Source organism: Nipponia nippon, unplaced genomic scaffold (assembly GCF_047370975.1).
Source record: "Nipponia nippon isolate SJK-2023a ecotype South Korea unplaced genomic scaffold, ASM4737097v1 scaffold_2, whole genome shotgun sequence".
NCBI lineage: Eukaryota > Metazoa > Chordata > Aves > Pelecaniformes > Threskiornithidae > Nipponia > Nipponia nippon.
This window is the reverse complement of record NW_028262336.1, coordinates 51323863-51349041: the sequence shown is the minus strand read 5'-3', so window position 1 is coordinate 51349041 and position 25179 is coordinate 51323863. Positions and strand designations below refer to the sequence as shown.

Here is a 25179-nt window from a genome sequence, read left to right as displayed (position 1 = left end):
AATCATAGAATCATTAAGGTTGGAAAAGACCCTTAAGATCATCCAGTCCAATCGTTAACCTATCCCTGCCAAGTCCGCCACTAAACCATGTCCTCGAGCACCACGTCTACCCTTCTTTTAAATACCTCCAGGGATGGAGACTCAACCACTTCCCTGGGCAGCCTGTTCCAATGCCTGACCACCCTTTCGGTGAAAAAGTCTTTCCTAATATCCAACCTAAACTTCCCCTGGCACAGCTTGAGGCCGTTTCCTCTTGTCCTATCGCACGTTACTAGGGAGAAGAGACCGACACTGTTGATCACACTGTAGCAGAAGACTTCATGCCGTCCTAATACATTGTCATGCTTCTAAACCAGAACTGCCTCAAGGCTGATGGTATTCAAGCCCATTATCTTTCCTATATCATCTTTGTGAAATATATGAGCCTCTCACCTTGAACTGGTATCACCATTTGTGATCCTTACTCAAAGCAAGATGAATCCCACCTGGGAAAGTTGTATACTTGGTCAATGGCTTAAACATCAGTCCACACATTGGAGGTCATGTTGCAAAGGTTATGGTTGCAGCCGATGTGTTCAGCGACCTGCCAGAGGCATGTGGCACCATAGGGCTTGCTAAAATAAGTAACATGATGAAAGATTATATTACTTACAGTCTTACTAACATGGTCTGCACTTGAATCGGAAAACCAATTAAAAAAATAGAAGAAACAGAATATTCCACTCCAAGAGCAGTGTTAATGCAAAAGCCTACCTCAGAAGAAAACACTTGCACCTGTACTGTTCAACTCCCACACGAATGACAAATCAGTCTATCCTGGCATAGAGATTTATGTACACAGATGCCTTAAGCTTCACAGTCCAAACCAAGAGTCTCATGCACATTGAAGCATTGTTGACATCATTGCTTTTTAGTCCCTTAATTTTTTCATATGAAAATCAAGTGCTAAATCAAAGGTTAAAATGTAAAGAGAGTTTCTTTCACTTCATAAAGCGCAATAAAACCAAATAGCTCAGCATAATCTCAACACTCACTATCAGCACTTGGGTGTGACCAGGGCTTTTCTCCATGTGGAGAAGACAAAGATTAAGGCTGAAGTTCAGAACATTACGCTGAAGATGCTAATTTCTAAAGGGGCAACTAACCCAATAACACAGGAAAATACTGCATTTTACATTTCTATATCTTAATACACACTTCCACTACTGGAAAGATCAGTATGTGAAAAGACATTAGAGATGGTGTTACAAGTAAATTGCCAGTACATCACTACATAAGCAACTTGTGCACATTTTTTGCTTATCACTAGCTTCCCAAAGCTGCCCCACTGATGGCCTTCAGACCAGGCGTGCCCTGGCCAGTTACTGAGACAGCCCAGTGTGTACTTTCTGTGTGGATCCAACACTTCACTCCTAAACCAGAAATGATGGCAGTGTTTCCAATTGAAACGAATAGCCTCAGTTTTGGTGAAACAGGTAAGAGCTACTAGCAGTTCTCTCTTTGTTTTGGTGCATGGGCTTATTTGGAATTTGTGCTGTTGTAACTAAAAGCAGAACATGGGAACTACTAGGCATCTCCTTTATCAGAATAATTAAGAAAGAAGTATTTATACTCTGTTCAATGTCAAATAATAGTTTAATGAAATCTGCCAGAGCCAATAGTTCTTTGTAATGCTATAAATGCTGGCCATCTCAAAATGAAATTGTTAAATAGTTGACACTTTAATTTGTGCTGTCAGTAGGGTCCTGTTGCATTTTCTAACATGGAAAGAATATAGTCTTTGCAATTAAAATGCGGGATTAAAACAGATGATGCACACTGCTGTTTAGTGACCTACTATTGCTAATATAATGAAGAATGTGCACGTGTTTTCACCTGTACTTGCCGATTTCCAGCTTTTCACAGTGTACCCGCACCTGAGGCTTCCTACCCTTGGGACCCACTGCTTGGTGGGGGTCTCTTTGCTGAGCAATTGAGAAATGGGATACGCAAAACAGACAAAGAATAAACTCATGGCAGAAAATGCAGCAACTTCAGCTCTCTCATTGCTCTCTGAAAGCCAAGAATGGGAAACTACAGTGGGCTAGAGACAATCTACTAAATAATTTATGCCAAACAGCACATTCCTGAATGACTTTTTCCCCATTAGGCATGCATTAACACATGGGAGCCTAACACATGGAAAATCTTATCTGGCCTCAGAGAGAAAAAACTCCCCCACCATTCCACTATCTCAAGCTAGACGAGAGCTTGGACTACTCTGAGCCAATGCTACTGTCTTCTAAAGAGATTGTGCTACAGTTTGTTCTAACTCTGCTGAATCCTAATTTGGGTTTTAAATACACCTTTGAAACAATCATCATACCAACACAGGCTTTATCTACTACATTCATTGCTTGCATCTCAGCAGACTATTACCTCAAAAATCTGCTTTTGCTAAACATGGCATTATTTAATGCTACCTCATTCCTAGTCACAAAACTTTCAAAAATCAGGGAAAACCCCTCATCTAAGACTGCACGCTACATTAAAGTACCATGTTTTATTTTTACATGAGGATTACCGTTCCCCCAGACTTCAACTGATTACTATGGACCATGCAAAATGCCACAGACCACAGAAGCTACATTTTCGAATGGATGTTTTTATTGATTAATCAGGCATTGAATCAAGTATTGTAAAATAAACAGATTTTGTTCATTAGAAAAATGTCCAGAAGAATACCATTCATGGCAAACTTGTTTCCTCATAGTCATACAGAATATGAAATTCTTCAAGAAACAAGCAAAAAAGGAACACCTGACTAATTACTGTCAGTCTGTGTATGTATGTATGTATGCATATACACAAATTACACACTATATTTGTGCATACTGGTGTGTGTGTACCCATACATATGTATACATATATACACAAACATATATGCACAAAGAGCACTGACTGAATGAATAGTCCACTGGAGAAACGTGGCTTGGCTCCAAATGAAGTATTCTGTGTTAAAATAAAAATGATACAGCAAGGCCTGTAGATAACAGACCATTCTTTTTCCATTGGACAAAACCATGATCTGTCTTTAGACTCATGGTCTATCTTTACAATGAAAATATGTGAGATCATTGGGGATCTTTCCAAATTCATGTTATTACTTCCATCCGGCTCAATCTCTGCCAACATTGTATGGCCAAACACTGAACAGTGTTTTCAGTTTGTCCACTACTGAAATCAGCTTCTAGATTTAATATTTCTGGCAAAAGAGAAGATACACAGACTTGCTACATGTACATTGGTAGTATACCCTTGCCTTTTAGGCAGAAACTTGGCAATAATCTTACATTAAATCTCCTTTCCTCCTGCATCTTTTTATCACTGTTTTGCATCAGTCATCTCCTGCAAAGTCATTATAATAATTTTCGTGCCATCTCAGCTACCGTCCAAACATCTCAGGCCAGATCATCTGTGCAATGTACCTCAGATTGTATTAGTAACTTTGTGATCAATTATAAAATGTAATGTTTGGGAATTTATTTACTTTTTAATTTTTGAGGGCACACATTTCTTTATTATTAAAGACACTATGATAAACACTGCAGTTCACTATATGTACACATTTTTGCTTATTTATGTCAACTCTGGAAAGATTGGTGGCTCCTATCTGTGAACCATGGGATGCTGCCCCAGCTGAAAACCATGGTACCAGCATCATACTGTCAGACTTTTCTGCATTTAATTCAGCATTTAGAAAAGCATGTAAAGGGAAATCAAAGGAACATGGATAGGCATTTCTTTTCTACTAAAACAAGGAAAATACCAAATAAGCATGTATGTATTCCTCACCTTGCTCATAAGTTTTCTACATCATCATAAGGCAAACTGTAGTACAGCTGGGTACCTGCAGGATCAGAATTCTAAAAATCTGAAGCTGAGCTTGGGAACATTTTAGTTTGCACCCATTAGTGAACAAAGTGCATTAAGGCATCCTTTTCAAAAGACACCTAAAGCATGGTTATAAATTGCTGAGCAAATCTTTTCTTAAAGCTGGTATTCAGTTTATCCTCTTTGTACACAGGCAGATTTTCACCACTTGCATAGTAACAACAAACCACTGTACGAAAACCATTCTTTTAAAGTTATCATATGCCTCAAGCATCTCCCAAAATGATCATTTATACGTAAGCATTGTAGTAATGCCAAAGGGCTTCTATTCTGTGGAAGGAAAAGAGAAAAAAAATGCACCTGATTCAGCTTTGAGATAAAGTAGGTACAACCTCTATTGCCTTCACTGAAGTTCATCCACCAACACCAGGATAAACATAGGGCCTGCCCGTGCAGATTCCTACTGCTGCTGAAAACTTGTTATTTACTCCTCATTCACAAAGAGAACTGTGCTTTCTCAAACAACCCAGGACAATGGTAACTATGAGCAAACCCCAGCTGCAGTGTTTCTCCATACAGCATATGTAAAAGAGATTTCCTTGCTTTGTTATAGAGACCGCATAGTGTACGACAATGAAACATTTGTAGTTAATTTAAAATCAACGGTGAAGTGGCGCATGTCTCACTTCCAAGTTGTTGGCTGGGCTTGCTATGTTGAACCTTGTAAAATCAGCAATAAGCATTCACACGTCTACCATCAGAACCATGACATCTTCTATGACAATCAGTCTTTAAATGATGCCGTGCTTTATCAAATTAGTCTACAGTCAGACCTTGGATTGGCTGCTCTCCTCCAGTGCTGTTGATTCTCAGAGATGGTATCAGTCTTTCACATCCTCAGTGATTTTACAATGTTTCCCAAAGACAAAGGCGAAGCACTGGTAGATGGGAATGTTGCCATCAATAAAATAAATTGCCAGATGATTTATCCACTCACATTTCTAGGAGATATTCCACCTTTTTGGTTGTTTTTTTTTTTTTTTTTATCAACAGAGAGAGCACTGCCCTGTGAACAGAAGTAAATTAAAATTTCTTCTTTTGCTGTGTTGGCTAGCTGCACTTCCTTACTTGTTTAGTTTTGTTCTTCTTGGTCTGCACACTCCTATGTGCAAAGTAGAAATTAGGAGATCTCGCACTCAATAAGGCTGGTAACGAGAGTGTTAATATTGGCACAAATAAAACCTGCAGTATACTGACTTGTCCACTGCACAGTTTTCATCCTTCTAATTTCCTGCATTTATCCACTGTAAAATAAAATGATGTAAAGGGATGATGAAACTTTAATTAATAGGACCATCAATGTGCAAAACAAATAAGTCATTTTCCAGGTGTCCAAACCAGGCTGTCCCTTTTCTCTCTCTCTTTTTTTTTTTTTTTTATAAATAATTTATAAATCTTCCTGTAAGAGGCTAAATACAAAACCAACCAAACAAAACCAACTTCAAAAGAAAGTTCTAAGATATTATTAAAGCCACTTCTTGTCCTTCCGTACAAAGTACACAGTAAAGAGATATTCTCCCCTTTTCAGTTCTGGCCAGATTTGGCAGTGATGGCTGGGATGCCACATGGTCCACCAGCTCCAGGCAAGCTCCTGCAGGCAACCACTTGGCTGCCCTGGGAAGATGCATCATCCTACCTTTTGGCTTTCAGCAGTCATGCGAGCTGCTCGGAGGAGTCTAGGTGGTCAGGGATAGGCAAGCCAGTTATAATGGTCAAACACTTATTCCACACAGTGAATGTGGGGCACACTGGCTGCCCAAATGTAATGTCAAAAGTGTAAAGGTGTAGGGAGTTCAAAGCATCGTAAAAAGCAAGGGAACCATTGTCATAGTCCAGCAAAATCCCGACCCGCCGGAGGTGAGGTGCAGGCTCGATGGGGATTTCCTTGCTGTTGTGCCGCACCACCCATGTGTTATTGCAGCGGCAAAGCACCCAGGAGGCAGAATTCTTCCCGATCCACTCATGCTTCGGTGCTGACTTGTAGGAAATACCAATGGCATACCTGCAAAACAAAAAACAGCTCAAGGAAACAAATGCTTCAGGCCACGTTTGTCTCTCAGTGAAGTCAAATGTTAGCCCAGAGGACTCACTGTAATGCCCCGGCCTCTTACTTCTGCTGGTTAGGTTCTAATTAAGTGATGTTTCACTGCAGTATCTGCACAGGCTTAATTAATGTTTTTCCCCATCTCTCTTTTGGTCTAAGAGGTCAGGGAAACTTTATTGTCCCTTGTATTGTTTGTAGTTTGGCTGCTATGGTAATTTTTTGGAGCACTCATCTCTGGTATTCAAAAAGGAAGATTGTTGAGCACTCAGCAACTCAGAGTTTAAATCACTGGGCCTCAAACTTCCACTTCCAAACAGATGAATACAGAGGAATTCATTGATTTTAAAATACACTGCTATCTGTCAGCTAATCTGATCTCTCCTTGCTCCTTTAATATATGGCCCAGAAGAAGGAATGCAAGAGTAAACATCAAAGGACACATTAAAAAAAAAACATTTTTGCCATTCCCAAATATGTTTTGCCAGATGTTGGTGTGGTTTTCAGATTCAAATGAGCATTTTTGAGACTGGGTTTTGGGCCAAGTGAAGCAATTGTAGGTGAAGACATTTGCTCTGCAAACCATAATTTATGGCAAGATGTGCAGGGTGAAAGGATTGTGAAAATGTTCTCATTAATGGACACTGAGGGCAAATACCTGATTTCTCATATATAACAGAAATGTAAAAGTTCCTCACGTTCTAGAGACACTGCAGTATTTGTTGGGCTTTCAACCAGCAGAGATTAATGTGCCATAAATTACTCTATTTCCATCCCTTAGCATTGGCACAGGCAAATAGCATTTTTCTTGTTTGAGACAGTGGGCATACCTGAAGACCTTACTGATTTTTCCACTCCATTAACCTCTATCCTTTGAATCCCAAAGGATGACATCTCTTCCACTGACTAAAGGGCCCCTGAAATCCACTGCTGTACGACACAGAGGATCATTCGGGAGCGGAGGAATGCACTGCTCCATTTCCTGCCCCTTGCTTCATACCCTGGGGCACAGACCTACAGCTCTGCTGCTCCGCGTCCCCCCAGAAGCAAATCTGACCTCCACCCCTGTGAAACTGGATCACCAAATTGTCCTCATATTTATTTTTTTTTTCTTACTGAAGGATGCTAAGATCTTTCATGTTTAGTAAAGAAATGATCACACAAAGTTCGCTCTGTTGTATAAACAAGATGAAACTTTCTGAGCTCTCCAATTCACTAAAATCTTAAAATGTACTGTATGTGGGTTCAAAAAAACAACCATCCCTAGCCATTGAGTAAAAGTCCTGTGAAGGCTGCTAAATATAAAGATGCTCTATCTAGCAGATTTAGTTCCAGAGTTCAAAAGTGCTGCAGATTGGGAAAATGGTCTGACAAACTATGTGAAAGTATATGCACGTCCTGCTCTTGTACTGTTCTCTATGCCTCTGCTACTGATCTCTATCAAAGAAACTGTGCCAGGACCTGCACAGTGTGAACTAGTGATTCTTTTCACATATATTTTTATATACATACCACGTGCTCCCACTTATAACCACTTCCCAGTAATGCCGTCCGCTGTCAATGAACACGTTGCCAGCTACTCCATAGCTTCCCTGGCTTGTGAATCGCTCTGGTGTATGACTTTTTTTGGAGGATGTTTCATCACGTTCCACCGTCAAGTTATCATGAGACACTTTCAATTTTCGATGAGCAGATTTGGGGTCCAGTTTAAATGGCTGACCTAGAGAGGCAGAGACAAAGATGGCAGAAGAATGGTTTGTCTTTGATTTTGAAAAGAGGAGTGGATTAGTGAGCCTCTAAGAAGCCCACAAGATTACATGACCATATTAATCTCCTCCTCTGAAGCATTCTCGAGATAGACTAACCTATTCTGCTCCCTGCAATTGGTAGTTTGCATTGTCAATTTACTGCCAATCTCATTGTGCATTAACTTCCCCGTGTCGATAATCCCTGAAAAGAGCCCTGCATAATCATCATGCCCATTATCTCTGACCTAGCGGTAACCTGAATACTCTAATTCTTGCATGTAATTGAAACCAATATACATGCTAATAAAGGTCTGAGGGTTGCTTTTTTTCACAGTATATTAGATTTAGAATAAGTTATGTTCTATTAATTCTCTAGGGATGAAGCTCCATAAATAACATCTTCATCGTCACTACAAAAAAATATGATTTCAAATCCCACAAAATGAGTTTGAAAATAAGAAGAAGCACTAGCCTTGCCTGTTCGTTCACTCACAGCTTTATTTATAACAAGCACAGTCAACAATTCAGGATCGCTTTGGAAGGATGCCCGTGTGGTGCTGGATACTGTGCATTAAAAAGAAGGGAGTGAACTGTAACTTGCTCCAAATAATATGGTGTAAAAACATTACTGAGGCTGTTGCTCTTGGCTTGTATCTTCAGCTGTAGCACAAGGTTTGTAGACAATAACAGGAAGCTTTTTGGTAAACCGAACCCTGTAGATATATAAAGCCTGCCACAATTCTGACAGGCTTGCTCATTGTGTCAAAAAGCAGAACAATCATTTACCTCCACCAGGAGACAACTAGGAAACTATGACTCCATGAGTGGTCCACCAAAGCCCTTTTCCCTTTCAGACTGTCTTTCATATCAAGAGAAAAAAACCTCGTAAGTAAAGATTTGATGACATGCACAGAAAATAGAAATGAGTGCTCTCACGAGGTCTGTGTCAGGCACTGACACGTGTACTTCAAATAAGATGTAAATTGTTCAGAGTTTATGAAGGAACAGTTAAGCATTTCTCATGCAGTAAACCTGAAAGCATTAATGTGGGGGGTAAGAAGAAATTAAGTTCATCTTAACAGTAACAGTCAATATGTGTTGGTTCAGATCTCTAGGCAATCTGAACATGCAGACATTTAAAATGGGAGATGATTGAGGCAACGCTAATTCTCAAATTAACGTTATCAGAGATGGGTCAGGAATTAGATAAGGAGTACTTTTAGCTTTAGAGTTATCATCTACTTTCATAATGTGTATTTAGTTATGTATTATGATCAAGCATAAAATGAACCCACTGGAAAGTATCTGGGGCACATTCTACCTACTTTTTCTTACTGCTCGGTAGCAGTAAAATACCTACTGCCTGCCTCTAACTGGTTAGTAGACTTTGTGTTGCTGAAGCAGTATCTGAAGGATGTCTTTCTCCCTGCTGAAGTGTATCTGGTCACATCATTTCTCACAGTCACTTGAGATATTGCTTTTGTGCCACACTGGGTCACAAAGAGACAAAAGGATAAAAGACTGCCATTCCAAATGGGTCCTCTGGTTATGCATTTGCTTGTAGGTTACCAGGTTTAACAATAAGCAGATTCTTGGTAGCAGATGTGGGTTTGTATGGGCAGCTTTTACACGGAAACACAAGCCAGGTTAATAGCAGAAAGGGGAAAATGAGAAATGTGTATGTGCTATTCCCTGCAGCCTCCTTCTTGCAACATTCAGTATCGCCCCTCTTCGAGCACCCTCCCCTACAATAAGCAGGTTTCAGAGGGTGCACAAACCCCAGTGTTCCCTTTCCAGTGCTCAGAGCTGCCCATGATGACTACATGACTGAGGGATTGGCTGGGACACAAGAAGAAAAAGGCTGAAAACCAGTCTTAAAATTGCTATACTACATCTGTTAATAATTTGTGTAACCATTGTTTTTTTGAAGTGGGATCTCTGACTACTCTACCACCTTGCTGAACTCCATAAAAAACTGAGGGGATGGAGCTAAGAAAGTTTTCTAGTGTCTTAAGAAAGAGATCATTTTGGAGGATAAAATTAAACTAGCAATTATCTTATGAACATTATACAAAAATAAAATGTTTTATTGCAAACTTAAGAAAAGTTTTTGCTTTGTAGAGGAAAAAGAATAGAGAGGACATTAAAACAAAACCACAAAAGAGTATTTTCAATCATTTCACATCTGATGACTCTGTTCCTAAATGATATTTCCAGTGACCAAACTACAGATGCATCTCTAAAAAAAAAAGTAATTTCTGCCCTACTGAAGACTCTGGCAGTCTTGAATCGAGTTAAATAAGTAGCTTTCATTGCGGGAAGCACTTTAAACAAGTTAAGCTGCTCTGCGCTCTTGTATCTTCCAAAGATCAAACCTAAAAAGGAAGGCAAGAAAGGAGAAGAATGCATGTGTGCCGGATCTCACGTTACTCACTGTTTGTCTTGAGCTTGCCGGGCTCGCTGCTTCTGCTGCCGGCTTGATTAATGGCCTTAACAATGAAGATGTACTTAGTGCCACTCTGTAGCCCATGCACTGTGTAGTGGTTTTGTTTGATATTGGGAACAATCATCCAGCTGTCGGCTGAGTTGCATAAACCTGCCATTTCAAACAGAGCACATCAGTCATAACATACTAAACACTTTGTAACAGAGGAACGCTTAGAGCACTCCTGAGCATCCAATGACCGATATGAATTTTGCTTCTGTACCTTTTAAAGTGCTCTTACATTTACCAAGTCGTTACTTAATTCCACTAACTCATTTCATCAGCCCTCAGCCAAGGTACCTTTTAAGTTCTTGCTATGTGAAGTTAACCATAAAAAATGGACATTTAAGAAATTACTCAGTCGAGGCACGAGAAGTCTGAGATTTTTCATGTCCCAGCACAAGGAATTCTTTATTGCTTAAGAACTAGAGGATTATGGAGATCCCATCAATCTACTGTTTGGATTAATGAATTAAGTTTAAGCCTCAGAAAACTAACGTAAGCAGTAAAGCTAGGAGCGCTGGGGAGGCACCTTTGTTGACAGTCCCCAGGTATGCATTCTTCAGGACCTGAAGCAAATCATGGGAGGCCAAACAGGGTAGAGCGTGGGCTTCAGAGCAAGCTTTGGCTCTTACACTCCAGACTTTGCCAGGATGCAATCTAAGCTAGTAAATTTAAGGGATGCAACTTTTTGATTTACGTCCTCATGGTTAGATGTCAGCTGGGGAAGAGCTGGATAATTTTCCAGTTACAAACATTTTGGGGTACGTTTGATGCCTACCAGAGAAGTATAATATGTAGAAAGTAAGTAAAATAAGGGAGGAACACTATAATGTGCAAAACAGGAAAATACTCCATTGAGATGAACTTATTCATCTACATAAATTTTTCCTACTGTGATATAACTGCAATGGCAGTCAATCACCCATATTTTTTACTGTACATTTTGAACAGCTCCTGGTCTAATGGATCCCTAGTCTGATAGCTCTCTTATTATAAATGTTTACATAAATAACAAATTTAACATTCATGAAGTGTATATATATTCACAACCTTTTATATAGCTATACAGCTAGAAAAAGATCTATGCAGATGGAAGTGTATGCATGCGCGTGCATATGTAAGACTGGAAAACTTAAAAGAAAAACGCTTGACTGGATTAGGAACGTGACAGACTTCTTGGTCTCTGCCTTTACTGGGCATAGAACATATTATGAAAGCTACTACCGTGTTATTAAAAAACAGCTTTAAGCTTTTAACTCATGTTTTACCAGCAAACCACTAAGTACTAGTGAAAAGAATCTTTTAGAAGTCAGTAGTAATTTCAGCTCTGTGTATTAGGCAAAAAAACCCACCTTTATGTAAAGTAAAAATTAAAAGGCTACTGGACACAAAGCTTGAAGAAAAAGACCTGTGATACAGGTTTACAGATTCACAGACAATTCAAAACCATACTGTGAGACTCCTTCCTAATTTGGGGTGTGCTTTTCATAGCAAAAGATCATTAGAAACAGAACACATACCCCAAATTTCAATCTAAGAATTATGTAGCTTTTGTCTCAAAGTTGTCTTATATTACATCATAGCATCCTTGAGAGGCAGGCAGCTATTCATCCTGCTGTGTAAAAGGGTAACTGAGGCACAGTTTCAGGTGGGACTCATATCACCTTGTCATGTAATGAAGAGCTGCAATGTGTAAACATATTTTTCCGGAGGAGAGGCAGAAATCAGTGAGTAGTTTCTATCACTTCTTCAGGTGTGAACATCCTACCACAAGTGCCTGTCTTTTCTTGGCGTCAGAGGAAGCCTAGGTGACTAGCATAGGTGAGATCTCTAACTTCAGGTATCTGAAATGAGGTGAGATGAACCCCCCCCGCCACCCTGATTTGAAGTCTGGAAGTCTAAGCCTGAACTCACATGTGGGTTGTGGTCTTTGGACCATGATTTACCAGAATGAGAACATTTCTTTGCTGCAGTTGCCTCGTGTAAAGTGGGGAAAAGGAATTCTAGGATGTTCCTTACGCTCCAACCAGTGAGCATCCTGACCACACATAGCCTCCCTAAATACCAGCTACAAGGGATTCAAACAGTTTGCTATATGTGGACAGAAGCAGCAAAGAAAAGCAACCTTGCAGCACTGTTTTTCTCAAGACTATTGAAAAACTAGATCATATAGAGCAATCATCTGTCTACCTCCTGAAAAAAAAGAACCCAGTGTTACACTCCATGAAAACCCCAGTTGTGCCTAGCACCTGTAGTAAACTGCTTATAGCAACATCAGTCCACATTTTGTTTCACTGAGCCATACCTACTGAATTATATTTATTTTTTTAGGCTGGGTGTGAATGGGTTTCCTAAGAGGAAGAAAGGAAATAAAAGCAGCAGTTTCCTGGCATAAAATATTTCACTGACTGCTCAGAAGAATCCTCATCTTTTCTCAATAAAAATTTGCCACAGATATTAGAGGGAAGGCACAGTTGCTCTGTAGCTGAACTACTACATTGATTTTGCATTGAGACCATCACTCACCTGGCTCATAGGTGCTATTGCAAAATAAGTGTTAAGGTAAAATAAAACAAAATGAATCACTGGATTGAGAGGGAGTCCAGGATGGCCAAGGAATCCCTAACTCAGATGCCTCTGATGGGGTATCAAATAACATATGACAGTAGAATCATAGAATGATAGAATCATTTAAGTCGGAAAAGACCTTTAAGTCTTTAAGTAAGTGGGATGAATCCAGACAGGAGTCCTGGAAGTGTCTTCTCCTCCCAGAACCACACTTCAAAAGCAAAGGTCTATGGTATACATAGGCCATATATGAACAAACCCTTATGCAGACACAGAAGTGCCCAGATTTTTGCTAAATCATCTCAAAACTAGATTTGTATCAGTCAATACTCTCTAAAAGGCACATTTTTCAGGCTTGCATTACACTTTTTACATTACCCTCCAGAGGCTGATCGCTCCTCAACAAAGTATAAAACTCAGGTCTAATATATGAAGGACTATAAAGTACAGATGCATTGCTATGAGTCTCCTCTCCAGTCTGTCCTCTGTGTATGTGGATTTATACATGCCCCATACTCACTAGTCTGTATATACTCACACAGGGTAAATTATTATATTATTAAATAATCTAGCTAATGTTTAATTTAGATTTCTGTGTACAGAAGGCAGAGTCACAATAATTTTAGGTATTGCTATATCTTGGCTTCTGCTGCTGGGGTTAACAGCAAAACGCTCGCAGGCAGGTATAGATTCATCCCACCTGACCTTGAACAAAGAGCAGAGCTCCTGAGTTAGGAATTTACCTACCCTAAACTCTCTGCACAGCCAACAGACCTCTGTTTGACCTGGCTCATGTTCTAGGGGAAGGCTCTATCCTCTTTGATGACACAGGACACCTTGGGTTTCTTTTCTTTGTCCTTCCAGTCTTAGGCATCCCAGACTACCGGTGTACAACAAATGTTGGATGTGCAGTGACTGACTCCGTTACTTTGCTCAACAAACCTTGCTGTCCCAACAAGCTCGGCTCTTGCCTATGCACCAAGGGGCTCAATGATGTGTCTATGTGCTTCCTGACTGTGAGATATTTGATAACAGGCTTTAAATTGAACTTTGATTCAAAAATCTTGGGAATGAAGTTTTGATGGTGTCAAACTACAAGTCCAAAATCCTTCAAAACGGAGAATAGTAACTAGTGGCAGTCAAGTTAAGCTTTTAGGTATGAAAGAATATTTTGCCACTGCATGAGAAGAATTTGTCTCCAGTTATGCCCTCTGAGGACAGCCTTTCTTCTCTGAATACAAAAGCAGATGATTAAGAAAATTCAGGGAAATGAGCAAGCAGCCTGGTAACGCGGGCATCCAGGGACAGCACTTGCCCTCTCAGCTCCCTGCCGGTGGCTGCAGGTTAAGTGGAAAAGCACACATCTTCTCACTGGTGCAGCAGCAGGAGCCAAGGGTCTCCTACTGTACCCGCTCCTAACCCAGGCCACATTCAGGTTTCCTGTTTCAAAAACCCAGGGCTTTTTATAGGGTAATGCAGGTGGTAAAACAATGTATTTTAAAACTGTAGCCTACAAAAATGTAGAGAATTTAAATTACATCCTGGAATGGTGCAGTGAGCACAGTGATGTCCGTACAGGATGTGTGAGTTTTCAAAACAAGTTTCTCAGAGTCTGGAGGTAATAATTTGTAAAGCTATTTCCCTGCTGTTGGCTGTTGATGCACTTTAAAAAACAGATGGGAAAAATCCCGAGGTGTAAATCCTCCTAAAATTTACATGGGTAGATTTTAATAAAATATATCTTCTTGAAAACTGGAAGAGGATCACAAAAGTCATGGGAAGGTTATTTAATCTCTTGAGTATTTTAATTATTTTAAAATGCTTTACCTAAATAAATTATTACCAATTCAAATTGGCAGAGCAAATACAGTAGGTGAAGGTAACAGACAGCTCTCCACCCCCACTCTGCATTCCCACGTGAAAGAAGAGATTATATGCAGGATTTATGCAAAACACATCGCTTGTTTTTAAGAAATACACTCTTTTTATACTCTTCAAGAAGCAGAAGTTTTCTTGGTTTTATCCCAAACTTGCTTTTGTGCCATTAAAACACACCCACTAAAATCCTCAGTAGCAATCTGAAGATTGTAAGGGATCTGTTTTTAATAAATTAAAACTTCCAGAAACAGACAAAAGCTAGAATATTAAAACAATAATTGGTGAATCATAAACTCACTGTTTTTCATGGAAGCTTGGACTCCTAATTGTCTTAGATCCTTCAACAAAATTTTATCCTATCTTATAGGAAGAGTAACGATGTAACACTGGGAAGGTTCTGACAGTACACTATATCCTTAATACAGTGAATTTTAGTATTTAGACAATGAAACTAACTAACCTAAATTCCATTTACCAGGAAAGAGAGAATTATTTACTGCTTTTTGTCTTGAAGCGAGAGATATGTTTTTCATGAAGACATCTTGTATTGCAGCTAGTAAAAAGCTGGGTGTTTAAATTTTAACCTTCCTGAAGCACACTGAAGCAATTCCATGATGTTAAAAAAATGCATACTCAATAAATACTTGAAAATGTATTGAAATGGATTAATGAATTTATAATGCATGTCAGCTAGCTAGTGACAAAATAATTTTAAAAGCCTTTATAATATTCAGATTGCAGGTGATTAGCTGCCTCTCCGAAATGCAAATGTGCAAATGGTATAACTCTGAGAACAACTGCTTTAGTAAAAGCCTGCTTAATTTAAAGTTCTGTATTGCTCTCATGCACAGAACAGGGCTGCCAAGCATTTAATAGGCAAGCAGTTTGGCCACATTTGGAAATAATCTTTCCTGTATGAAATAGGATTCAAAATGAAATACTCTATTTGGACCTTTTCCATCAAATGTTAACTCTCCAATTTTTCAGTTAATAAAAAAGAATATAGTTGATTATGTTGGATAGAAAATACACTAAAAAAACACAGCATCGCTTGTTTTTGTTACTGAATTCTTAGCAATCTCTGAATGATATATGCCTCTGGTGAGGGAAACATACTGAGGAGTGGAAAGTGCAGTCAGTCTGGCTATGTGGTTTTAAGAAACGGATTCCAGAATAACAGCCTCCATTAGCACGGTAGGTGGGTATGTATGCAAAGTGATTCCTATTATCTCAGGGGAAAAAGCTTGTTGGTTTAATGCAGTACTCTGGCTATTCCCTTGTGACTAATTCATAGCTACAAAAACACAGACCTGAAGACAATCTAGGAACCTGTTTACATTATCTGCTATGGGCAACACACAACACTGATGGAAACTTCTTAGGATATGACAGAGAAATAAAAAAAAAAATTATGTGCAACAGCATGCAAATGCCATAAAGAGAAAGAAATTTGTGCTAATCCAAAATCTATTCCATTAAAATAGAATTTAAAAAAAAAATAATTAATCTAGCTTCATTTCATCAAAACACGAAGGCTGCAGTGCAGCGTCTGCTAATGCTTCTTACAGGGAAAATAGCTCTCTGTGTTCAATCGCACTACTAAGGTACACTCTGATATTATAGGGACAATCTTGGAAAGTCATTTATAAAGGTTGGGATATTAGACCCTCCTGCAGGATAAAGAATATAATCCAACAAAGTGAAGAAACATCCAAGCAGTGTTCTGAGTAAAATCAGGACGTTAGCGGGCAAATCTCCAGTACCACTGGAAGCTGGAATGAACTGGGAGAGTCCCATGTGTTAGAAACCTGGGCAGATCTGTAGCAGTTAGATTTGGCAGGAACACCTCCTTTGGAGTTGTTCAAGTCTACATTAAATAACGAGGTTAAAAAAAAAGCTTTGCAACATTTAGAAAACCCTTCCACATATACTTATATATGCACGTATTTAATTTGGGTTAAAATTATAGCTTTCAATTAAATTGAAACTAACAGCCAGGAATTTTGTGTAAGAGCTAGCTGCAGTCAAAAAAAAAAAAAAAAGGGCCAGTTCTTCCTTTTCTTTCATGTCATTTAAGGTCTTCAGAGCATTTTGTAAACAAAGTTTCTTACAGTGTTAATTTGTTTTCTCTTCAAACTTGTAATGACACCATTTTTGGAAAGTGATAAAATGAAAGTTCAGACTGCACACTGAGCACTTCATGCTATACCCAAAAATTATCATGTTGCATCTCTGAAAATAGACTAATTGATACATGTTTTGCAGATCAAAGCTTTCATCTCCACATGGGAAACCTACAATACAGCCTAAAACCAAAATACCTTGTTATTTATTCACTAGTAAGCAAACAGTAAAACCCTACATCACAAAGGTGTGGAAATGGCATACCTTTCTACTCCCATGTTCACACATAATGCCAATAACTGACTTGCATAAAGGCTTCTAGCAAAAAGCCATAGATAAAAATAGGTTAGAAAACAAGCAACCTACTGTGTTATCATTAAGTCCTGTCTGCTTAGTAGTGATTAATCAGGGAAACTTTTCCTTCCTTATCTACATTCCTCCAATTTGTTCCAAGTTACTGTTAGACCTTTTCATTATCCAGCTTGCTCAGATGTAGGAGCATGTGTTGAAGTTTACTTGTCTTTCCAGCAGTCTCAAATTTTACAGTGTGTTGTGCAAAATTAGGCTGTTTCGTGAAATACTAAATGGAGGTTTTGGCAAAACACTCATCAAATTTTCGATAGTCCACCTTATATTTTAGTCAATCCTGAATACCATACTATATTCACTGTATGCTACTTAAAAATGGTGTTAAAATGCCAGCACATGAATCCTCAGATATGCCTTCAGATGGCTTGGAAAACTAACTCCAGTTTAGAGATGGAGAAAATGAGGTGCACACAGCCACAGAGGAGTCAGTGCAAGAGTTTGGCTCAGTACTGAAACTTGGCATAGTCCATACCATTTTTCCACTGACATAAAGCATGTAAACATGTCTGCAGCACTGACTTTCATCAAAGTATCTCAACAAATTTTGTAAGAAGAAAAACACTTCTGCACTGGGTCAGAGCTAAGCCTATCTAGCTCAGTGTGTGGCCAGAGTATCTGATGGTGGACAAAAGCAAGAGCGTAGGAAGGTGTTAAGGAACATGGAAAGCACACAGTCACTTTGCTTTCCCTGGCCTCAACAGCTTACAGCTCTGGCACTTCCCGAGCCAGGAGGAAGTCTCTGCACTTCATTCTTCTCAGTGGATTTTTCTTGCATGATTTGTCCAGTCATCTCTTGAACTCAAAAACACAACAACCCTCTGGGGCAATGAGTTCCCCATTTAAATACATGTTGACTGAACAAACTCCACCTTTTGATTGATTTGGTTCATTTCAGAACCCTTGTTTCATAAAGTATGTGTCAGCTAGTGGTATTCTTGTTAAACATACGGGAACAGGAAGATGTTAAATGACTTCTCTAAATTCATAGTCAATGGTCACTATGCACTGAACCCAAAAGTGTTGACTTCCTGGCCAAAGATTAGACAACATTGTTTTCTTGGAGAAACAGTTATTTAACAAAACAATCCAAGGAATAATCAGTAAGTTTGTCCACTAAGGAAAATCACAGATTCAAAACGGAGAGTGCATTTAATAAAAAATGTGCTACAATACAAAATATAAAGGAATGATTGTTAATGTCATTATAAATTGAACAAAGTTACCACATTAATTGTTGTTCCACTGATGTTTGCTGCCTTAGCCTTCAGTAAACTAACTGAGACCTATGCTTTGTAGCCTTGAAGACAGTAAAAATCAGAGGGAAGGACTTTTAATCTGTATTTCTGACAAAGGTCCAGTTGTCAAGGGTTTCTAAATGACAACGGGGCTGCAGTTCTAACTAATGACTAGTTCAACACAGGCTCCCAAGGGCCTGACTAGCCCAGTCAGTGGAACTGAGGTCTTTGTCCCTGCTACATCTGCAGCAAGGGACCTAGGACGCAAGAGACAAGTCCTGTTAACATGGACAATACTTGTGCCTTTTGGAATATGTGCTGGGTTTAGTCTTCAAAAGCTCCGACTACATGGCACTCCCAGAAAAGACACAAGCAATTTTAACTGGATCAGTTCTGAATTTTATAACCTTTTGAAATCATTATTGGTTTGGATTTAAAATTTTGGCTTTAAATCTTCCTAGAAAACATTTTTTCCTACATTTATACTTATAGGCACTTAGTTTCCAGAGAAACCATAAGGAAACAGAACTAGAAAAGAGAAGGTTTATACTTACTAACAACATTTGCTTGTCCGGTGAAGATGGTGTACTGCAGCTCATAAGAGACCACACTGAACTCGTCATCCGACGTCCAGTGGACAGTAATGGTATCATAAGAAGCTGTACAGAGCTCTTCTCGAATGGTGGGTGGGTTGGGAGCTGTGAGATACAACAGAGGAGGCTTACTGACACAATCAGTAAAATATTTCCCTTCTCACCTGAGATTAGGGGATGCATCTGATGTATGAGTTTGTAGCTATACCATCCAACAGACTTTCCAACAACTTTTTGCTAATTCCAGTAGGAACTTTGATTATTAATAAATTGTTGCAAAGGTATTCTTACTGTCAATATAACCACCTAGGAACTCCAGATTTTGAAAATATTTTTTTATTAAAGTAGCTTTAGTTTCAGATGCCCTAGCATAAGCTATGTGTTGGTGGTCACATGAAACTGTGATTAAATGGGTACAATCAACATGTTACTTTTTCTAGGATTGTTTCTGACCATCACACCAAAATTATCAAGGTTTCATTGATGCGTATATCAAGAGGGAGAGTCAACACTCTTCACTGTTGACTTGAAAGCAGTGTTTGCCTAGCCTATCTTACCAGAGATTGGCATAAGTGGTACTTAAAAAATATAGCTTTGGGAAAGCTTCCAAACACTCATGCTTTCATGCTCAATCTTCTCCTCTCTTCAAATTCATTTTTATTTATTTCCTAGCTATCCTTTCTAATATAGATGCATATAATTTCTGTTGGCTATACAACTCGCTTTTTTTCACCCTTACATAATGATTTCTTATCATAACATCATGACTGTAAGACTATTATAACCTAATCTTCAATGTCATTGCTAATTAAATAATTCTAGAAAACAATCCAAACTTTAATAAAAAGTTGTCCCTCTATTTCTTTTTTTTTAATCAACAAGCAAGATCTGTGTATAGCAAGTTATACATTCTTCTCCCATATTAACACACAGGTTTGTTTTAAAGACCTGTTTAAAGAAGTGAAACTTGAAGCAAAATTCTTAGGTCTGAATTTTCCTTGTTTGCATTCTTCACAAAGCCAAAAACCTAAATAAGAAACAAATGAGTCTTTCTTTGAAAGACCGGTGGGCCTTCCTGCATGCTTGTCTTGGTGGGAGCTTCATTCCTCATCATCTTCCCTACATGCCACCATCATGCAAAAAAAAAATCCTTGTGTTTCATAGTGTTCCTCCCAGCTGTCACAGAGTGAGGAAGGAGGGCACTCAAGCTGAAACAAGCACAATATGCCTGTATTAAAGGAAAAGGAAGGCAACTCTGAATGGTATTTTTGCTGCAGCTCTTTAACTTCTGTTAGCCACAAACAATGGCCTCAAAAAAAGTCCCTCTGAAGGAATTCCACTTTTACTTTTGCAACATCTTATTTTTATGAAACTTTCCATTAAGAATTTTTATAGTTCATGTCCCTGGTTTACTGGTGTATGTTCCTGTCCTGGTTTCAGCTGGGATAGAGTTAATTTTCTTCTTGGTAGCCGGTATGGTGCTGTGTTTTGGATTTAGGATGAGAACAGTGTCATAACACACTGATGCTTTGGTTCTTGCTAAGCAGTGCTAAGTAGTTGCTAAGTGGCGCTCACACTGGTCAAGGACTTTTCAGCTTCCCATGCTCTGCCTGGTGCACAAGAAGCTGGGAGGGGGCACAGCCAGGACAGCTGACCCAGACTGGCCACAGGGCTATGCCATACGGTATGACGTCATGCTCAGTATATAAACTAGGGGAGTTGGCTGGGGGACAGCGATTGCTGCCTGGGGATGGGCTGGGCATCAGTCAGTGGGTGGTGAGCAATTGTATAGTGTATCATCACTTGCTTTGTATTACTATTGTATTATTATTATTTGTTTTTATTATTATTATTATTACCATTACTACTGTTCTATTTTTATTTTACTTCAGATATTAAACTGTTCTTATCTCAGCCCACAAGTTTTCCCCTTTTACCCTTCTGATTCTCTCCCCCATCCCACCGGGGGGAGGGAGGGGAGAGTGAGCGAGCAGCTGTGTGGTGCTTAGTTGCTGGCTGGGGTTAAGCCACGACAGTTCCCAAGAATTAAAGTGCAGACACCTTTCCAAGCAGCCTCTTTCAACCAAGGGGCATAAGGAAACATTCAGATGTGTTTCATGATACGACTGTGATTTGTGATGCTCTGAATATTTTAGCACGGAAGCTTACCAATGCCTTTTTTTTTTTCCTCAGCAGAGCAACCCTTGGGACAGATGGATATTAACAGAGAGAGAAATGAACTAAAATAAGAACAGTCATCCAGGAGGGGAATATAAACAAAAGGAGGAGAAAAAACCCTGAAATCTTCTGGAAAGATTAATGCTGCAGTTTAGAGGTTGTATACTGAGGCCAACTAACTGTTGTGAAAGCTATGCAGTACTGCATCGGTCCTATCAGCTATGTTTCAAAAATGTATCCAGCAGAACAATCTACAGGAGTTATTTTTTTTTTTCTAGCTGAGGCTTCATTTTCATATTTTGCCTTTCCTTCAAAGACAAAAAAAAAATTTGAATAAAACGTTAATTACAAATATACGAGTGGATCCTTTTTTCCACTATTCAACTAAAGTCTTCTTCAGTCTTCTGCTCCTACCAGCGTGAAACCTTTTACTTGAGAAATGTACCTGCTATTACTACAACACAGATAACAAATATTAATTTAATGGAAAGCAACAATTACTGAAGGTTTAATGAACTGTAAACTGCATTTCAATAGTACCTAAGTGTTTTCAACTCCTTTGAAAATGACAGCCTAAGTTCTCTCTTCATATGCAACCTGGCTGGCCTTATGGCTGGAGATTTACAGGCCTTCATGTAATGAGAATGACAGAAAGAAGAGATTTGACCTAAGCAGGACATCTTTTCCCTTGCTCTTGTGATTAACCCACACCTGCCTGAGACTATGCTGCATGAAATTCAGCTCTTCAGCAACACTCATTTCATAAACCACTTAGAACAGAAAAAAAATATAGCTGCTTCTCCTGCAGACAGACAGGGAAGTCTACATGCAAATGGTTTGTTACAACTTTTAAAATAATGTAGAAGTCTGACTGCCAAATTCATCATTCCACAGCACAGACTCCTTTGGAGAGCGTAAGTCCGTAATGGAATTAAAGAGATTGACCTTAATCTTCATTATTACATTTGATAGTGTGTGATTTGCTTATCACATTTACTAGTACTGCTACAGAGCTCAGGTGCCACAGGGAAAGCTCTACGGAGACTCCAGAGCAATCTCGGGACTGCACCAGCACCTTCCCTCACGTGGCCTTGGCTCGGGTGTGCTCCACCGCTGCTCAGGAGGAGGAAGCCCAGCATGCTTCCAGCACAGCAGTGGAAGACATAAAGCCTCTTATCCACCCTTCGGTCCTCTTTCCTGGTGGAGAAGCAGTGATTGCCCATGAGCCCTTCCAGTCCATTTCAGGGTGAGGATGGAGCACTGACTTGCAACAGTAAGAAGACTGAAGTTTGACAGCTGATGCTGTTAATACCCTCAGCTATTGGCAGCCTCCTGCCTACAAACAGCTACCCAATGTCAGGAAGAGCTGAAAAAAACGTGAAGCAGCTCCTGAAAACCCCAAATTTACAGCCTTGAGAAGTGAGGGAACCTGGAATCAGTGCCAGCAGACTTAGCAAGGCACAATGAAAGCTGTAGTGGTTTAAGGAATTGCTTCTTAACATCTGTAGCTCTCCTTGGTCATGGGGTGTCAATCTCCACAGAGGACCACAGCAACCACCTGGGAGCAGTAACTGCTTCGGTCACATTGACTTTCATCCGTCTGTGTTCATGAATCAACACTCTCTGACAAGAGTGAAAATCATTGCTGAAGGCTGTTTTAGTTAATTTGTGTGACTTCAACTCAAAACGGAGCAGGCACACTTAAATAGTGAGGAACCACATCTGAAGTGCCTGAAAGGCAATAACTAATATTAGAAAACCAGTTTCTTAAATTTGCTCCCCAAAGTAACTGACCTTGTGAGTATACCTACACCCTTTCAACCTGGTTAGTCTAACCCACTCTTCCATTCAATGTCATCTGTGTGGCTTTTGCTCTGAAGCAGACTGAAAGTACTTGTGGTCCACACACCTGAGAAGCAGTTTAGGGAAACTTCCACCTCTCATTGATGAATCCCAGCATGAAATGCAGTGGCTCCTGGGTGACTACTGAGACTATTTCTACATCCTTTCAGCTCAAGGTCACAGAGATTGACTAAAACCACCTCAACTTCCTTTTGTTTGCTCAGTCTCCACCTCCCTGCTGGCATGGGGTGATTTGATTCACTTTGTAAGGGTTCCTTACTGATCTTGATACTGAGTAAAAACCAAAGATCTAAGTCACCTCCTTGACTTAATGGTGCTAGAAATATTCATACTGCTGGTACAAACATGAAGGAGTTGAGGAAGCTGCTCTGAACCTCTCTCAGCTGTTCATTACTGGCTCCATGGTGTATCATGACACTAGACTGAACCAGCATGCAGGAACTTGAAAGGCACAGTTACATCAGATGTGGATACAAATTTGATGTGTTAGTAACATGTCATGCATAAGTTGGCATCAAGACCTCAGTCATACAACCATGTAGGTACCTACCTACCTTTAGGCCAGAACTGCTCAAAACCAACAGAGTAAGAAGAGATTACACCCAAAGCACAAGACTGAGCTGGCTGGAGGTGGTTTTTGATCTTTTAATACTGAAAGAGGTAAGAGGAAAGACAGGGTGTGAAGGGTTTCCAGAATGAAGTTGTTTTTGTGTGAAAAAAATGCTGGTATATGCTAGGCAATGCATATTTAGTACAGTCATAGCTGAAGTGATGGATGAAGAAAATGTATCATCGTTTCAGATGGGATTTCTGAAGCAGGGCAAACTGCAAGGTCAAAGAATAGATGTTTCTGCAATTGATTTCAAAGTATTAAGACACAGAACAAATATTTTTGATTCACACTGGATACAAAAAGTCCTTATGTTAGTAACATTGTGCAGAGAGTTTGCAAGTCATATGCATTGCCTGATAATCTAGCTAGATACATGTTTAGAAAAAGATGAGTTCCAGATGAAGAACATGAGCAACTGGCAAGATAAGAAAGCTTTCAAAAGATGTCAAGGCTATATATATATACAGAGGATAGAACAGTCAGAGGAAGATTAAGGGTATTGTTTTACTATACTGAGCTTGACATCTCAATGTCTGGCTGGCAACTTTCAGAGCGATATCAGAGATTTTCATTTGGATAACAGAAGCTTTGGACAGACAGCTGTGTAGATAATAAGCATAAACTAGTTAAATTCATATTTGGGAAAGAAATAGCCTAGGAAGAAAGATGCAAACTTCAATGTGCCACATATAGAAAACTGGGGTTGGGGAGATGGAGGCTGAAGAAGATCTGACAAATAGTACATTGGGAAAAACCAAAAGAGAAGAATATCTCCAGAAGACAACCAAGGTCAATTGCTTCGAAGGCAACTGACAGCAGACACAATGAAGCTGGAATTCAGGCTTTGACATTTTGTTCAGAAGCAGTACAGACGATCGATATAGTATAGGCTTCTTCACTTGACTCACAACACAGATGTACCAGTAGGACTTACAAATGGTCTTCATTTTACTTAACTGTGAAATATGATAAAAGTAAAGCCCAATTCACTCTGTCACACAGTTTTCAGTTTAAGATCTATGAAGATTCCATTCATCAATCTGAAAGGGGTAAAATAAAATAAATCTTCCTCTAGAGTTTCTGAACAACAATAGAGAATAATCAAGTGCATTTGACTCTTGGGACTATACATATACACATATAGATTACATATATACATATATTTACATAAACGTATTTTAACTGTCTGCATAGGTTGTATCTTATGCTCAGATAATTTGGACATGTGGTTTGGATTTTGCCATTGCAGCCATATGCTATTTATTAATGTGAAGAAAAATAGTACAAAGACAGAGCCAGCTAAAACTGTTCTTCATTGAGCATCAAGGGCAAGGATAAAAATGGTAATTAGGAAAAAACAGCTAAACTGCTTGATATGTTCACAAGTTCCCTTAGACTGCATTGTGAGAAATTTTTCAAGACTGTGGATGAGGTAGGAAGAAGGCAGAGAAGGAGCTGTGTAAATAGCACAGCCAGCATGGTGGAATGCAGAAAGGATCTTCATGGCATTGCACCCTGTAGTAAGACTACCCTTCATTTTGGTACAGA

The 25179-nt window shown here is 39.3% G+C and overlaps 1 protein-coding gene across 4 annotated transcripts in view; it reads right to left on the bottom strand.

Moving 5' to 3' along the window:
* Window positions 1–519: 519 nt before the first annotated feature.
* Window positions 520–25179, bottom strand: part of MID1 (midline 1) — a 357917-nt gene continuing 333257 nt past the window's right edge. For all 4 annotated transcript variants that reach the window (XM_087758360.1, XM_087758359.1, XM_087758361.1 and 1 more), the window contains exons 7-10: window positions 18939–19082; window positions 10157–10318; window positions 7487–7694; window positions 520–5935 (exon numbers count right to left, since the gene is read on the bottom strand). In XM_087758360.1, coding sequence (XP_087614486.1) covers window positions 5587–5935; window positions 7487–7694; window positions 10157–10318; window positions 18939–19082 — 863 coding nt within the window. In that variant the 3' untranslated portion in view covers window positions 520–5586. The remainder of the gene's footprint in view (window positions 5936–7486; window positions 7695–10156; window positions 10319–18938; window positions 19083–25179) is intronic.